Source organism: Cygnus olor, chromosome 5, assembly GCF_009769625.2.
Source record: "Cygnus olor isolate bCygOlo1 chromosome 5, bCygOlo1.pri.v2, whole genome shotgun sequence".
Classification (NCBI taxonomy): Eukaryota; Metazoa; Chordata; class Aves; order Anseriformes; family Anatidae; genus Cygnus; species Cygnus olor.
Genome location: NC_049173.1, coordinates 26,927,827 through 26,944,719, shown reverse-complemented (window position 1 = coordinate 26,944,719; position 16,893 = coordinate 26,927,827). Strand labels below are relative to the sequence as shown.

At 47.1% G+C, this 16,893-nt stretch overlaps 1 protein-coding gene across 1 annotated transcript in view; it reads left to right on the top strand.

The window, feature by feature from the left end:
* The first annotated feature begins 1,163 nt into the window (after positions 1-1,163).
* KMT5B (lysine methyltransferase 5B) overlaps positions 1,164-16,893 on the top strand; it is a 29,931-nt gene continuing 14,201 nt past the window's right edge. Inside the window, 3 exon segments of the mRNA XM_040558334.1 lie at positions 1,164-1,994; positions 8,902-9,144; positions 10,021-10,168. Of these exon segments, the coding sequence (XP_040414268.1) occupies positions 8,985-9,144; positions 10,021-10,168 (308 nt within the window). The 5' untranslated portion in view covers positions 1,164-1,994; positions 8,902-8,984.

The following is a 16,893-nucleotide window of genomic DNA, read 5'->3' as shown; positions in this document are numbered from 1 at the left end:
TGCGTCTATAAAGCAATATTCAAATGTTGTTACTAATATTATCAGTGTCACTGCTTGTGGCCCTATTAACAGCCAATTCTGGCCTGAAGTAAATCTTCCGGGGATTTATAATTCAGGTGTAAAAGTCTGTGCTAATCTCGTTTAGCGACTCAGCCTAAGTCTCAGCTTCAGAAGTCATTTCTTGTTACTACAGTAAAATCAATGTATTTAAAATTTGTTTTGTTGGAATACATGCCATTTCCAGATACTGTATTGCTTGGGTAATTAAAGCAGAATTAACCCCAGTTCTATGTGAAATTACATTTTATTTAAAATCTTTAGCTTCCTACTAAGGATAATACCAGAAGACAACTGAGGAATTGATATCCCTGGCAAATAGCTGTGGAGAGGAAAGTTGCTGCGTGGTGAACCTGTTCCTTTTCCACAAGCGTTGATGGTACCTTACAACGAACTCAGCCTAAAAGGCTTCTGGTAAACTTAAAAAAAAATAAAAACATATTGGAGAACAAGAACCGCAATGTGCGTATCATATTGTGTATCAAGAAACACACAGGATAACTTAGTATTTTAAGGATGTAATAAAACTTCTCAACTTTGAGTAGAAAACATCTGAGTTTTCCACCTCCTGCAAGGGGACAATGGTTGGCAGTAACACGTTTCCCCTCAAATGCATTTAATTGAGCACCGAACAGAAACACGTTTCCTGCTCGCAGGAGGTCCTGAGGTGTCCTCGCTGCAGTTTTTACCGGCACAAAAAGCGCCTTTTGTTCCTTCCAGGGGGCGCCCACACACCGCCCCCGGCCCCCTCAGCAGCCCAGCGGCCACCGCCTCCCCGCCGGGGCCATTTTTAAATGGCCCTGCGAAGACGCGGAAGAGGGAAGCAGGTGCTCGATGCTCCCTGAAGGGGCTGCCTCAAGCGGGATAGGGCGGATAGTCCCCCGTACATCCTCCTCCGAGCCCTCAGGTCTGAGGAAGAAGCGTTCAGACACACGGGGCGCGCAGCCCTCTGACCGCTCCCCACCCGCCCGTAGCTCTGAGCGACCCAGCCCCACGGTGCGGGGACGCCTCGCATTTAAAGGGCAGCCCGCGCGGAGGGATCCCACCGCCGGGACTTCTTTCCTCGCACGGCCGAGCCGCCCCAGACCCCGTTTCCTAACCCCCCCCCCCCCCCCCCCCCCCCGCGAAATCCCTACGCTGACTGCACGGCGCCGCCATGGGGGCTGCGGGCCGCGCCGAGCCTCCTCCGGGGGCTCGCTGGATCGCGGCGTGAGGGAGAGGAGGAGAAAGAGGAGGAGGAGGAAGAGGCGGCGCAGGTTGAGAGAAGGGGAGGTTTATTTCGAGCGCTGTATCCTTCCGCGAGGCGCAAGGCGGCCGCGGTGTCCCTCCGCCGCCGGCACCACACGGGCAGGCGGCGTCTCCCCGGCCGGGGCGAGGAGGTCGTGGGCTGCGCGGCGGAAAGAAGAAGAACAAAAACTTCGCAGCGCCGCGGCTTGTCTCGACCGCCGGAGCGGCGGAGAGAGGGCTCCCCGCGGAGAGAAGGAGAAGCGACAGGAGGGGGGAGCGGCGGCGGCCCGGTCTCGCCGCCGCCCCGCGGGGGCTCCGTGAGGGAGCCCTGGGGACTCTTTTTCGCGGGGGCCGGCGGAAGGATCTCGCGGCGGCTCTTGCCATCGCCTCCCCCCTGCATCGCTCGCCCCTCGGCGCCGCCATCTTGGATTTTAATCCGCCATTTTTTTCCTCCCCCCACTCGGAATTATTTTTTTTACCATTATCGCCGCTTTTTTTTTTTTTTCTCCTCCTGATTTTTTTCCTCTTCCTCCTTCTCCTTTCTCGCCGGCTCTCCTCTTTTCTCCCCCACCTTCCTGCTTTTTTTTTTTTTTTTTTTTTCCTCCCCCCCCCCTCGCTATTTTCCCTTTTGATGATTCATTTTTTCCCCCCGGCGGAGGCTGGGGCAGCACCGGCGGCGGGGGCACCCCAGCGCGGTGGGCGGCCGGGAGGTGAGTGACTGGGGGGGGGGGGGGGGGGGGCGTGTGTGAGGAGGGGGCGAGATGGCGGCCGGCGACCCCCGGGGCCCTGCGAGCAGGGGGTTGTGGGGTGATGGGGGGGGCTGTGGGGTTGGGGGGATGCTATTGGTTTAAGGGGGGCTGTGCGGTGACGGGGGCTGTGGGGTGAGCTGTGGGGTTTAGGGGGTGGGGGGGGTAAGGGAGGGGTGTGGGAGTGAGGGGGGTGGCCGTAGGGTTAAGGGGGGGGGGTGTGGGGTCGGGGGGGATTAGGGTTAAGGGGGGGGGTTGGGGTTAGATGTGGGGGCGTGGGGTTGGGGGCTGTGGTGTTAAGGGGGGTTAATGGGGGACTGGGGTTAAGGGGGAGGTTAAAAGGGGGGCTGTGGGGTTAAGGAGGGGGCTGTAGGGTTAAGGAGGGGGTTAATGGGGGGCTAGGAGAGGAGTAGTGGGGTTGAGGGGGAGGTTTGGGGTTAGGGGTGTGTGGGGTTAAGGAGGTGACCGTGGGGTTAGGGGGTCTGTGGGGTTATCGAGGAGGTTTGGGCTCGGGGCTGTGCGGGGTTAAGGGGGGCCTCGGGTCGCGCTGCGGGGCCGCGCTGGGGCCGGGCGGCCGGGGCCGAGGGGCGGCCGCAGGCGGGGCCGCGTCCCCGGGGGCCGAGGGGCGGCGGGGCCCGGCGGCGGGCCCTAGGGGGCAGCAGGGGGCCGGGGAGCGGCCCGCAGCCCGCCCGGCCCTCCCCGGCCTGCTGCCTCCTCGCCGGGCAGCCCTCCAGGCCGGGGGGGGACGTTTGGGGACGGGGCCCTGCCGCTTCCCGAGCGCTCCGTGCCACCGCTCGGCGTGGAGTCGGGGGTTTTGGAGCCGTCGTTACTCGCTGGAAAAGCGAGAGCAGGGTCCCTGCGCGGCCGTGTCGCAGACAATAGGAGGATTTTACGCGTGTGGCTCGGTGCGGTTGGTGTTGGGGGGAATTCAGCACGGGACAGCGCGTAGGAGGTGGCAGGCTGGTGAGAGCGTGTAACTCTGGGAACCCCAAAACGGTGGGAGCCTTTAATCAACGAGGCTAACGCTTGTTACAGAATAAACAATTGATACGAAGCCATGTCCCTTCTCTGGAGTCCTGTCACTCGAGCTATGGAAGCATCCTTTCCTGCTTTCATTTAAAATGAACTTTGGCTTTGTATAAAAGAAGGCTTAAAGAATCGAAGTAGCACCGTGTGAGGAACTCAGAAAGATTTCAGTAAGATTAAGTAAGCACATTAGGCTCACTTGATTGAAAAATAGGATATCTTTTTGTTTACCTTTGTGCTGTTGTGTTTCTGGAGCCCGGCAGAAACACACAAACCAGCTCTGCGTTACGCCCGGCTGAGCGGGCAAGCTGGAAGATAAGACTTGTTTAAAGCCCCGCGTTAGTGCTGCCTGTTCGGTGGACATGCGGCTGAGGTGCCCGTGTGCACCTGCTGACAGCACCAACGCGACTCCTGCAGCTCCGTTTGGCTCCAGTCGCGCTGCCCCACGGCAGGACTACAGCTCCCAGCGTCCTCCTCGCGGGGAGCAGCGGCGGCCCTAACGCAGCGGGCGGCAGGTAGGGTGCTCCCGGGCTGAGCAGCGAATCCAACGCTGGGCTCGGGCAGCTCAGAGAAAAAGCATCTGGGAGCAGAACAAGCTGACGTGCTCCTGACCGCTTCCCAGAGCGCGTCTCCCCGCCTCCCCATGCTGTCCTCCTGTCCCGCGAGCAGCTCAGTGTCCCTGCTCAGCTGTTGTATCGTCCCAAAGGAGGAGGAGGCTTGCGAGTGGGCACAGGCAGGGCAGCCGTCGGCGTTAGGCTGCTGTGAAGTGCTCGCTGAGCTGCAGTGCTGCTCGTGGCAGCCAGCTCGTGCCCACTGCGGCCTTGGCTGAATGTGTTCGGCTCATTAAGCCAGCAGAAACGACCTGCGCCTGCCTGCTGGCTTAACGAGGTGGAGCCCTTCAGGGTGCTTGGTGTTGGCTTGCCGCAGAGTGAGCTTCGCTCAGGTTCACCCCAAAAGGGCACCGTGGTGGAGGAGGTGAGGGGGGAGAAGGAGCAGGAGCTGCTCAAGCCCTGCTGTCCATTCATTCCCTCTCTGCCGCTCCTTTATACTGGCATACTGTTCCTTCTGTGCCCGCGTTGGAAACTAATCCAGTTACAAACTGGTAGGTGAAAATCTTGTGGCTGCGAAAGAACAGGCACGGGAGAAGGCGGGAATGTGTAGACAGAGCTATTAGGGAGGGACTGGAGCACAGTTTGGGGTCAGTTTTGAATCTGTGTCCTGTCACAAACCTGCACCCTGGGGCTGCAGCTCTCCAAGAGTTTGGGTCGTCCTGAGTGAGTTTTACCATGGTCCTGGAGCCTCCAGTGCTGTTTCTGACCCATGTCCAGTGCTGCCCTGAGCCAGTCCTGAGAAGTAACTAGTTGAAATACTACGGGAAAAGCAAATGTTTTTCTTGTGTTTTAATTTGCTGAACAGGTCCGTGCCAGGGGCAAGCAAAGTCTAAATCGGGTGTGAAATCAGGTGGCCAAAGGCAGCATCTTCAGCGGTGGGGTTTGCAGAAGCCCCTGCTTTGGGTGCTTGTGACACCGCTGAGGAACTGCAGCCTCAGCTCCCGAATCCCTGAGGTGCTTTGGGACCACCTGAGCTTTCTGTAAGATACAGCTTGGGCTCCAGAGATTTGCAGGACATAAACCAAATCTCTGCTTTTTTTTTGTGGCCTTCTGTGGTTGCAGAGACCTGTGCTCTGTGGCCAGTTTTGCTTTGGTTTACTACCCTTAACAGCAGTTTGTAGTGTCACGTGTGGGCCTACGCTCCCATTTGAAGTGACGCTCTGCCTTTTGTGAGCCTGAAGCAGAAAGGGAGGCACAGAATGCTTCTGGCCTCTCAGAAGTAGTAACGGAAATAAGGTGTAGGAAAGCTGTAAGAACGGCTTGAAGCTATGCGAGTTTTTATTCAGCTCAGCTTTTGCTCAGCGGCTGTCTCTCATATCCCCCAAACTTGAATGCGTTTTAGTAGTGCTCATCTTTTGTTGCTCAGGTGAGGCGGTCGCGGTGAAGCCATCTACAGCCTGGTGATCCCACAGGGAAACTGACTGAGTGCTTTAGCTTTGCCTCCCAAATTCCCAATCACTCTTCTTTTAGAGCTCCCAGCAAGGGAACATCCCTCCTCTCCTGCTATCACTGATTTGTCCGGAGAAGCAGGAGATGTGGTCAGTGGGCCTTTTTGTTTGCAGCCTGCACCTACTTTAGGTGCTCTCTTCTTGAGGAAGATTTTTTGCAGCTGTAATGAAATTAAAAAAATGACTGGGTTAGATATCAGAGCTTACTCTGCCTGCCTGGGCACTGGAGGGGAGGATGACCCTGCCTGTTTGGGAACCTGGTGGACCAAATCCCCCGTTTCTGCTCGAAGCTGTCCCTGTCCTTTAAATAATAAGGATTTATATGCACAAGCTGTGTTATGGAAGACTAAAGTGAATGATAGTTGAATTTCTTAGGGTTACTGATATATACGTTTGTATGGTTTAGGGTTTATTGATTGGTTGATTTTGTGCAGCTGTGTGTTTTTTTTCCTCTTTTCCCTCCCAACAAGACATAATTGACTTGATAGATTTCACAGAGCGGAGCCCAGAGCTTGGGAGGATCAGCCAGCCTTTGAAGTCTGTTTTAACAGTCACAGAACTGCTTTACTCAAATGCATGGAGTCTTACTACATTTTCTACTGTACGAAGCCTTTTCATATGCAGTAAAAATCAGAAGGGTTCTCTTTAATCAGCCTCAGAAACACTTGTGGCTGCGGCTGCCTTTGGGAGGGCCTGCTAAGCAATGGCAGCGTGAGTCTGCTTCAGGTGCTTCCCGATGGTGCTGAAACAAAATAATGCTCAGAAAATGTGTCAATAGGTTCAAGAGACTGAACACGAGGTAAAGGAAAGTGAGTTTTTGAGAGCCCGGTTTTAGTGAAGCACTGAATTGCTCCGTGAGAGGCACAGCTGAGCTGCATTTCGAAGCTTGAGGAAATAGTAAAACTACAGTGGTAGGAGTATAAAAAGCAGTAGAGTTACAAAGAGTAGCAGTACGAGTGGTAAAGGCTTAACAGAGCAGGGACGTTTCCATCGCTTGGAAGCTGGGGTTGTGCTGGTGACCATAAAAGCGTGGATAAATCCGTATGGGAAGTGATCTGTGCGTGGGGCCAGACGTTTGGTGGCAGAGCCTTTCCCCAGGACTCTGTAGGAGTCTGGAGGTGCAAGTGGGTTCCAGGCAGAGCTGCTTGCTTGAGTAGGGAGGTGGATTTCGTCTCTTCCTCTTCTCCCTTCATCCCTAAAGGGACTGTCAGTAGGTGTGAGTCTGACAGGGCAAGCAAGTCACATCTGAGGCTGTGCTGGAGGGTCACCCAGCAGTGATCAGTGGGGCATCTCTCGCTAGGTTGTCTCTGGGCGTAAGGAGCTGTGATGCTCGCTGTGAAGGAGCCCTCTCGGTGGGGCCATCTCTTGAAAGCGGCATTTGTGCGTCGGTGGAAGGGGGGCAGGGGCAGCAGAAGCACACCTGCGTTCCCGAAGTTCTTTGTTTGGCCAGCGTTAGAAAATAAGAGGCAGCAGTCGACAGAGACAGAAGTTTCCTTGCTCGCCAGGCTGCTAGGTTCAAATGAAGAATGGGTTTTCGTGAGGGTTTTTGTTGGGCGTCACTGAGTTACTTGCTGGTTTTGCTGCAGGGGAGACTTCGGGTGTCATCTCTGTAAATATATTCTGCAGCAGAAGCAAATATTTATTTTTCCTAATGCTTACCATGGTGTGAGTGTTCTTCTGTGACCGTGGTCCTTCTTACCTCTGCTGTCGTACTTCCCTTTGCCATCTCGTGTTTAGACAGAAGCATCTCGCTGCAGATAGCAGCCGCCCTCCCAAAGCCTCGCATCATCTTCAGAAGTGGGTTTCCTTCTCCGTGCAGCAGCCACTTTTTTTTCCTAGCTCGAGTGCAGCTCTCGTACTTGCTAGCTGTCAGTTAGCTACTGCCTCGTGCCGGTATCCGTCTGCAGGTGGCTTCGTGCTGCCCTTGGTTTGCCTGCAGCTCCTTAGCTGCAGCACTCCGCCACGCCACGGTTCGCTCCTGGTGACAAAGACTGAGGCTGAATTTGGTAGAAGTCTTCAGTAGTTTGGTTTAATGCTCTTTATTACCATGGCTACTAACATGGAGCAGCAGGATTTAATTGGCATGTACAGACCTGTTCAATAAATGGATTGAGGAGCGGAGAGAGTGAAAGGTAAGGGTTATTCTATCACGTAGATCTTCCGAGAGCAGCTGTATTCCAGAAGAAGTTTGGGTGGCACCAAGTTTTTCTTTTATTTTCCTTGTTAACATATCTTTGTGTATATATATTTATCTTCAGGTAAAAGCCAATCCCTTCTGTCACTGGCAGCAAGAGAATTCCTCGTCCACTGAAATCCTCTCATTTTTGTCTCTACATTGAGGCAGTAGCTCAGCTGCTTTGTCCTCGGTCTACTCCCGTTGCACTTGGTCAATAATCTTCCTGTTCTTCTGTGACAAGTTGTGAAAGCTCCTAAAACCTGTAAACCTCTGGGTGGTAGCTCTAGTAAGATGTTTGAGGCGATGCAGCTGTTAAGTCGCTTGTCTCCACTGTCTAATGGCTCAGGTTTCTGAATCTTTGTGAGTAACTTTTAGTTACTTACGATCTGGCCATAAATATTTCTGTGGCTTTAAAGCTTGAACACATAGGTGCCCAACAGAAGTCCAGCATTTTGCCAGCCTTGGCTGATTAAAAGCGGAGCTCCTACAGGAGACGCTATTTCAAAACGTCTGGTGGTTTCTGATGAATTTCTTCCGCTGGATTTAAGTGGGGTTGTTCCCTGATAACAAGTGCTGAGCATAGACAGCTTGAGCACTAATGCTGTTGGAGTTTTGTTAATAATAAAAAAAGGCACAATTTATTTCTTTGTGCCAAAACTGCAAAGAGGAGAATGGCTGTAAACCAAGTAAATGTTCAAATGCATAAATGCAATTGTAAAATTGTGCAGATCACCGTAAGACCTTTTTTTCCCTGCAAGTTGTGGACAGTTATAGACACAGCCGTGTACAAAAGCATTAGTAGCTTTCTTGTATGATAATTACTTATACAGAAGGTATTCAGACTGCAGGCAAAAACTAGCATGTGCTGTGCTGGCTGTTCCTATGCTGTACATTTAATGCTCCGCTTGGGACCCTACGTATCGCTGGCCCCTTGAGCCAAATGTGTTGTGGTGTGTCGGTTGGTGGTTGGTTTTGTTACCTGGACCAGTAACTAAAATAACCGCCCAGGTCCTCTAGATCATCACTTGAGGGTTTTTTGAACTCTAATTCTTAAATGAGGTTGTAACATCTTTCCCCCACCTCCGTTCCAAAAATGCTGTCAGCTTTTTGTGTTTTTTAATAACTCGCTGTCATCTTCATTACTTTTTAGGGGATGTTTGTATAATGTCGTTCGTAGCTGTAGAGTTCAAAACAGGTTACATTATATTGATTAGGAAATCTAATCTTAATTGGGAGTATATGTAAAAGTGACATTTTGGAGTCAAACACTTTGTATGTGACGTTTTTTGGAGTCACACAGCTGTGTATTTGTGTGTGTCCCTGTATAATTACGTAGGGGGTGTGTCTCTCTCTCTGTATAGATGTAGTCTTTAATTTATCCGCTTTAGGATTCTGCCTTTGCTTCCAGATGTGGTAGTAAGTTGTAGGACAGTAGTTCACCCGTGGGTGTCTGTATTTGTGACAGTTCCCCGTACTGGTGCTAATCAACTACTTTTCATTCTTCCTAATGCAAATAGAGCTCACCATCTTTTTTTGTTGGTGTTAAAAGTCGTGTCTTGGAAACAGGTCTCCGGTAAGTTCTAATTATGTTTGTCTTTTTCTTCCAGTAGGAATTGGAACTGAAATTATTCATCCACTTCTCCGAGCCTTTTGAAAAGAGACTAAATGCAACTGGGTCAGGCTGTCTGGGGGAATGAAGTGGCTGGGAGAATCCAAGAACATGGTGGTGAATGGCAGGAGAAGTGGAAGCAAGTCGTCTAATGACCACGCACAGAATCAGACCAAATTGCAGCATGCAGGAAAGGAGAATCCGAAGACTGGCAAAAATGGAGTTGAGAGAAGATCAAATAGATGTACGTACATATTTGTGCAGTTTACTGTTCTTTGTGGCTCACCTTCCAATTTGCAAGTCCGGCTTCTGTCAGATCTTAATTCGCAAAGGAGGTGGGCATTCAGCATGCAGCTCTCATCAGAAGTATTAATTAGGTTTGTATGTGTTGGATGTAGTAACTAATTTCAGGAATATGAATCTCTTCAGATCAGTTTAAAAGTTAAGTGAGAGTAATTGTATTTTGCACATAACCAGTTCAAAATTAATTTACATACATGATGGGCACTAGCTGAGACCTAGTGTGATTGGAAGTAGATAAGATCCCATTTGAGTTACGAGCCCAACTCTTAGTGAATTTGCATGTAGAAGTAAACCCCGTTTTCAGTGAAGTTACATGTGTCAATAATAGTTACGAAACTGTTTTAAGGAACATGGGTTTTTATTTTTTGCTGTTGACTTGGGGTGAAGAACAAAATATAAAATTGGAGTAAACCCTTGATTCAGGTTTTAGGAGAATCCAGTTTAAACTTTCATGGCTTTGTCACATCTATAGACCTGAATGGAGTTGGATATGATTGGATTGCATACTCCGGAGAGATGCTTGCATTTGGGGAGGTGGAGAGAGCAGGAAACCAAAATAAGACACCCATAAAATGTATTCTAAAAAAGTCTCTTTGCTGTCAGCTATACTAACCAGCAAAAGCAAGAGTGAGAAATTTAACTGTGCTCCTGCTTCTTCAGAAATTCTATTATCTTCAGGGTGGTTTTTGTTGTTGTTTCTGTTTTATTTTGCTTTTTAACCTGCAACCTGCAGTTGCTCCTCACCCACCCACCCCCATGTAGCTGAGTTTTAGAACGTTCTATAAATGATATCTGCCTTATGCTTTCTTGTTTGCAGGTAGCGGTGCTTCAGGATTTGAGGGTCAAAGTCGTTATGTGCCTTCCTCTGGAATGTCTGCCAAGGAACTGTGTGAAAACGATGACCTAGCAACTAGCTTGGTTCTTGATCCCTATTTAGGTTTTCAGACACACAAAATGAATACTAGGTAACTCGTCTTTATTTTCGTAGAAGAGAAATGGTCCTCTGATTACATCAATTAAGATGATAACTGGAATTTCCTGCATGTTTACAAAAGTCTGAGAAATGATAATTTGCGAGTGGCTTCAGCCTTGGAAATGGTGCTGCCTTTGAGACTGGAACTTAGAGCTCTGTAGCGGTGTAGGTCTTCCTATCAGCCTTAACGACAGCTTCTGCTGTGGAACAGAATGTTAATAGACACTGCTTTCTAGCTTAAACAGCTAACTAGTCCTAGGTTTTAAACCTTTAGTCACTTGAAATAATATTTCAAAGATGAGAGTTATTGTTTGGGGAGCGTATTTTCAGTTTATTTCACGGGCTAGGTTTTTGTTTGTTTTTTTTTTATTTGTCCAACATCTCAAGATTTACTTCCTGAGCACTCCAGCGTTGGTGCCACTTGTTCTCAAGTTGTTGCAGATCCGTGCTGAAGAAATGCTGCTCAGATATGTCTGTATATGTAAGATAAGTTAACGTGCACACTTGGAGCCTGTTTACCAGAATTGCACATGCTTTTGCACTGTTACACACCTGTATGAATACTCCTGCCTAAATTCAGTGTGGACCTGTAGTTTAGTTGTTGCATGCTTCTTCCTGGTCTGCAGACATACCACCAATTAGAAGTGTGCTCTATAGATACCTGTTAAGCTTTTGTTTGTGTAAAAAGATCTGTATTGGCAGCTTAATGAAGAAGCTGTATATAAGTAAGTATCTAAGGATGGGAACTATATGCTTCTAACTGTACAAATAAATGGGGAAACTTTGGTCTGAGTTGGGGTTTCCAGGCAGCACATCATGAGAAGCAGGCTTCTCAACCCTCAAAACTGTTGCTGTGGATGTTTTTAAAGAACCTGTGCATAACCAGAGTATCAGTTAAGTAGATTTTGTGTGTATTTAACAAGGTGATCGTTTGACAAATGAATGCTAGATTAATTGGTGTTCCCACGTAACATAAATGGTAGCTGGTATAAACTGACCTTGCAAGTTGTACATGAAATTGCAGTAATGTGGTCCTAGTAACTGTAAAGACTTGCTCCAGAGAGATTTTTCTTTTTCCATGGAGTGTGCAACATTCGTCTTTAAGAGGAATCCTGGCAGTCTCCCTGCTCTTTCCATGCTGTTGGTCACAATAAATGTCCACACTTGGTAGATGCTCAGTTGTCGTAGTATCTTTGTGTTTCCAGCAGTTAATTGGGCTAAATACATATGCTCAAAACCCCATTTTTGTTTGTCTTTGCTGCATGAGTGGTAGTCTAAAACTTCACAGAAGTAGCTCATTCTTTTGCTTTTTGCTAAAAAAGGGAATTCTGTATTGTTCAATAGTTGGAGAAGCTGCTTTCTTAAATATTATTGTTTCTGCAGATGTTTTCAACACATAAAATACTTTTTGAATTATTAATTTGAAAGAAAAGACTACACAAAGGCTATCATTGTGTATTCCTTCCTTTCTCAGACTTGGAGAACAGTTACAGGCAGTCTTCAAGACCAGTAGTTAATAATCTTGGAGCACTGTGGGAAATACTTAGGTGAGGCTTAGAACTTCTATCAGAAACTCATCTTCTTGACTCTTTCTTAATGTCCAGTTGAGAGGGTTTCTGTCATTGCAAAGAATTAAAATAAAGGTATCAGCATAGTTCTTGTTTGCCGTTCCGTGCAGCGATGACTTCTGCTTATTATAGCTACGTATCTTGGATTATCTTCGTTCTGTCTAATAAGTTGTAGTCTTTCTGCAACTCTGGAGATTGTTGCCATATAACTCTGAGGGGAGGTTGGGGGAAGAGAGTATGAAAAGTCTAGACCAACTGCAAAATGCCAGTACCTGAATATTGAGTTTGTAAAGTTCTCGGGTTTTGCCAAGAGTATATTGGTCAGAGAAGAAACGTATAAAATTCTAGTAAAATATCTGGATGATTACTGGAAACTTTTCTCCTGGTTTACCATTTTCTTTATACTGAAGCAGTAGTAGAGTGGTGACGAGAACCTGACTGCATTTTTGTTTTTTTCCCTCGAGGCAATAAAATGAAGGTCCCCAATTCCGTCTTGGGAATTGTGCTCTTAGCTTTGTAAGCTGTCAAGTCAGTAATGTCTGGAAGAGCTGAAAGCTAGTTCTCAAAAGACTTAGGTCGGATCCTCACATGAATTTGTCCATTGTCCGGTGTTTCGCTGAAATCTTTTCTTGTCACCGAGGATTTGACAGACCGCATAAAAGGTATCTGGAAATGTCTTTAGAGGCTTTACCCAAAAGTTACTTTTATTTTTTTTTCATCATCTTGGATTTCCAAGAGAAAAGCAGATTTGTTTCTAGAGCTTCTGGCCCTCTTTACAGGCCATCTGGTCATCTTCCTAACATTGGTAGCTCATACCTCAGCAAAAGAGCAGGTTAGTAGTTAATCAAAAAAAAAAAAGTGTTAGTAAGTATTATCTTGTCAAATGTAGATATTCCAAGAGGTTTTGTCGTTTCTTGTACAACTCCTGTTAAAGTAGACAAAGGCTATCCTGCGTGTATCGTTAATACGGTTTGTATGCGTGTTCTGTTTGTAAAAACAAAACCCATTCGTTGTTTTGCAAACTATTATTTCCCGGTTTGAAGGTTGTCAAACACTAGGGATTCAAACTGGCATTTGTAAAAAGTGACTTGCTGATTATCTTACCAATTCATATACTCAGTTGCTTTTCCCCAGGCTGAGGCTGGGTCCCAAAGCTGCGTGCCTCGATTGCTAATCCACCTTTTAATATATTGCCTAGTGTCAGTATTTCAATCTTAAACAAGTCTCTTGATCGTGCTGCTGCTGTTACCTGTCCCTGTTGTTTCCTGGTTCCCTCAAACTTCAGCATCGTGCTGGGGATGACTGAAAGCAGTTCCAATGGCTTTTAAGTTTCCTGGCAATTGAGGAAGTCAAACCCATCACAGCCTGTTTCAGGAGAAGTTAGGGTGTTTCTGAGCTCCGTGCTGCTGCTGTGAGTGAAGTTACAAACTGGTGGTTTTGTCTGATGAAGGAGCAAGCTTTAAGAACGATTGTTTTCCAGAGCAAATGTGAAAAAGCGTGTTTGGGGATGGTGTATTGGAAGCTGCTTTCTACCAAGAGCGCAGTGTAAGCAGTCAGTCATTCCTGAGCTCAACAGGGTGCGCCACTCTGCCCCTTGGGGTCTCTGTGGCAATAAAGGCAAAAAGGGCAGAGCGGATCCACATTGCTTGCATCCACGGGTCTGTGCTGAATCTCTTCTCTGCTCTTCAGCTTACTGCAAACTAATAATTAAAGGAGTCAAGAGTCATCTTGACTGAATGGAGTTTAGAGGTAGAAAAAGTTATTTGGCACCCGCTGAGGGAGGTGGCACGGCCGTTTGTAGTTCATTTTCAGCGTTGTGGCACTGTGGAGATGTTGTGTTAGAGGCACACGGCTCCTTTATGCAGTGATACGCTTTTTCATTCTGAAGTTTGTATGTTCTTCAGACACCATTGTCTGTGTACTGACTGTCAAAAATGATTTTGACTTGGGTGTAAAATCCGTCTTCCCCTATTTTTATTTTGTACTTTACTGAATTCAGTAAAGTTGCCTAACTTGCTCCTGGTTCTCTTCCTCCTCTCTTGTCTTTTCCAAAGACAGTGACATGTTGGAATTAGCTGCTATGCTGCTGCTGTTGAATGCTTTGGATCTAAAAAACAAAACAAAGCTACTCTTGCACGTTTTTTCTAGTTGCACCTTTAGCTGCACTGCATTAAAAAGTATTCTATTTCCAAAGGATGGAGAGGCTTACACACAGTAGTCATGCTGACTGTTAAGTTAAATTTGTGGTGTGGAGTGGCAGAGTAAGAATGAAGGGACGCGGGCTCTCCCTGCTGCGTTCTGTCCCCAGCATTTATTGAAAAATGCATTTACTTGACAACTATATTAAGAAGAATGGATTTTTGTGGCTGCTGGAATTCTTGTTACTTCTCTTTAGGCTGTATTTGGGCTTTGACCACAGTGGTATGTGTACGTTTTCAGTTCAAGAAATTTTAAGTAAAGCAGATTACTTTATCATTAAAAAATGTGATCTTGAACTTTGGCCTTTAAAGAATATGGGATTTTTTCTTCTGATAACAGCACTGGAGATTAAACATGGAACGACTTGGGGGGGGAATGTTAACTACATAAACTGTTTCCGCTTTGATTATAAATAGATGCTTTTCAGCTCTTGTTATACTGTCTTGAAATGTTTAACAACCTTGCAGTGCTAGCTTTTGTGCTGAATCTCTGGAATTAGATAAACAGTAATTTGCTGTCTTTCTACAGCCACTTAAGTAAAATACTGTCCTGGTTTCAGTTAGGACAGAGTTAATTTTCCTCCTAGTAGCTGGCAGGGTGCTATGTTTTGGATTAGGATGAGAAGAGCGCTGATAACATGCTGATGTTTTAATTGTTGTAGAGCAGTGCTTACACCAAGCCAAGGACTTTTCAGCCTCTCTCTGTCCTGCTAGCGAGCAGGCTAGGGATGCAGCAGAAGCTGGGAGGGGACAGACCCAGGACAGCTGACCCAAACTGGCCAAAGGGGTATTCCATACCATCTGACGTCATGCTGAACAATATATAGGGGTGGCTAGCCGGGGTGGGGGGGGTGGCCGGCTGCTCGGGGATAGGCTGGGCATCGGTCAACGGGTGGTGAGCAATTGCATTGTGCATCACTTATTTCGTACACATTATTACTATTAATACTATTATTATTATTATTATTGTTGTTATTCTTTTCCCTGTCTTAATAAACTGTCTTTATCTCAACTCACAGGCTTCACTTTCCCGTTTCTCTCCCCCATCCCAGAGAGGGAGGGGGGAGGGTGAGCGAGCGGCTGTGTGGTGTTTGACTGCCAGCCGGGCTAAACCACAACAAATACCTATCAAGGGCTTGTTGTTGAGAGGCCAATGGGATGCTGTGTTTTGATAAATTCACTCTTCTTGGTGTTCCCAGTCAGAATTTCAGAGTTAGGCCTAGCAGTAAAATTCTTTGTCATGCACTGGTACCGTCAGATGCACGCATTACACGGGGTTCCGTTCTGGAACCCTCTCAGGGTCTGTTATCCTTTTTGTTCAAACTCACTGCTCTCAGTGACTGAGCAAGGTACTGTGCTTCTGAGCTTACCAGAACCTCTCCTTTAACTTCCTTTATAGGCAAGCATCTCACTGACCTTTGGCTTTATACCTTGGAGTTTCAAGATTCTTTAAGTATTCCTGAGGTAAGAGAAACTTGAGAGAGAGAAAGAGCTTTGCTTCACCAAGCCATTTTCCTACATTTTGCTTGTTGAGACAACCTCAGTTTGGCCCTTAGCTGGGATATGATCATCCTCTAGCTGGTTTGAAAATTGCAGTAGCCTAAGGTTGTTTTGGTTTTTTTTTGGTCTTGTTGGCTAGGGAAAAATAAATATTTCCTAGGGAAATTTAAAAAGTTTTCTATTCTGCAGCTTGTCAGGATACTGTGATAGCTGAGTTTGTCATTCCTAGCTTACTTCTAACAGCCAGACTGTTTTTCAGCAGACTCCATCCATGTTCTGAGAGACTTGGTCCCTGAAGCTGTTCACAGGATAGCTCAAGGAGTCAGTGCCTGTGATCAGGTTCAAATAGCAGAGCATCTTGTCCGGTTTCCACGATGGAATCTTATAAATATACAATTCATGGGAGCAAACCAGAAGTTTGGATCAGCATAATTCAGACTTCAGTTGGCTCTCTGTTCAGAAACAGGGGTGTTTTGTTTTGTTGGGGGGGAGTTCAGGGTTGTTGTTTGGTTTTTCGAGTGCTCTTTCTATCTCTCTATTTCTCTTTGAAGTACTCTCCCATTTTACTGACACACAAAAGCCTTCTTAGGCATGTTTTTTTAATACGTTTAGCTGCACTGTCTCTTCAGGACCTCTTCGTGGTGTTGGTAAACAGTCATGTAGATGCTTCCAGTAGATAAATAGATTGTTAATGTCATGTGTGAATGAGGAAGCCTTGTAACACCAAAATTGTAGTGCTTCAGATAGCTTCTCGTAACTAGTTGGCTTCCTGGTAGGTAGTGCTGGGAAAGACTAATGAATAAACTGCTATTTCATAATGCTCCTTGGAGAAGTGAAGTGTCTCTATTAAATACAGCAGGCCCTTGGGTTCTTAAGGAAGATAAAGCTTTTAGGCTTTCCTGGCACGTTGGCTTCCGTAGTGTCCCAGATCGGCAGGTACCTGTCCCAGTCTACATGGCGATAGCCACTTGAAAGTACCAAGGCTTTCGTGTGGAATCAGCCTCACAGTGTTCTGGATTAGCTCAGACTTGATGCTTTCAGTGCAGTTACGTGTGCTGGTGAGCTGTGAAAAACTCACTACCTCAAGGTACAAAGTGTCATTCTGTTTCACTAAGTTTTGGGAACCCTTGAAGTGAGGTGCTCTACATCGTGTTGCTGGTTTCCAGTCTCTTTCCATATACTTTTGGACGCTTCTGTTGCTTGGTTGAACACCTTTTTGTCTTTTTCTTTGTCTCTTTGCCATGTAAGTAATCTCAGTAAAACATTTGGATAGAGATGCTGCAGGAGATCCTTGCTAAGATTTTTGAACCCTTGGCTAATGAGTCATGTACTCTGAAAGACCCAGTTCCTGTTTCAGATTTCAAATGCCTGACATACACCCTAACGTTATCTGACCTTTTAATGGTTCAGTTTGTTTGCTATCCCTTCACCATTTTCCAGCCTTCTTTTTG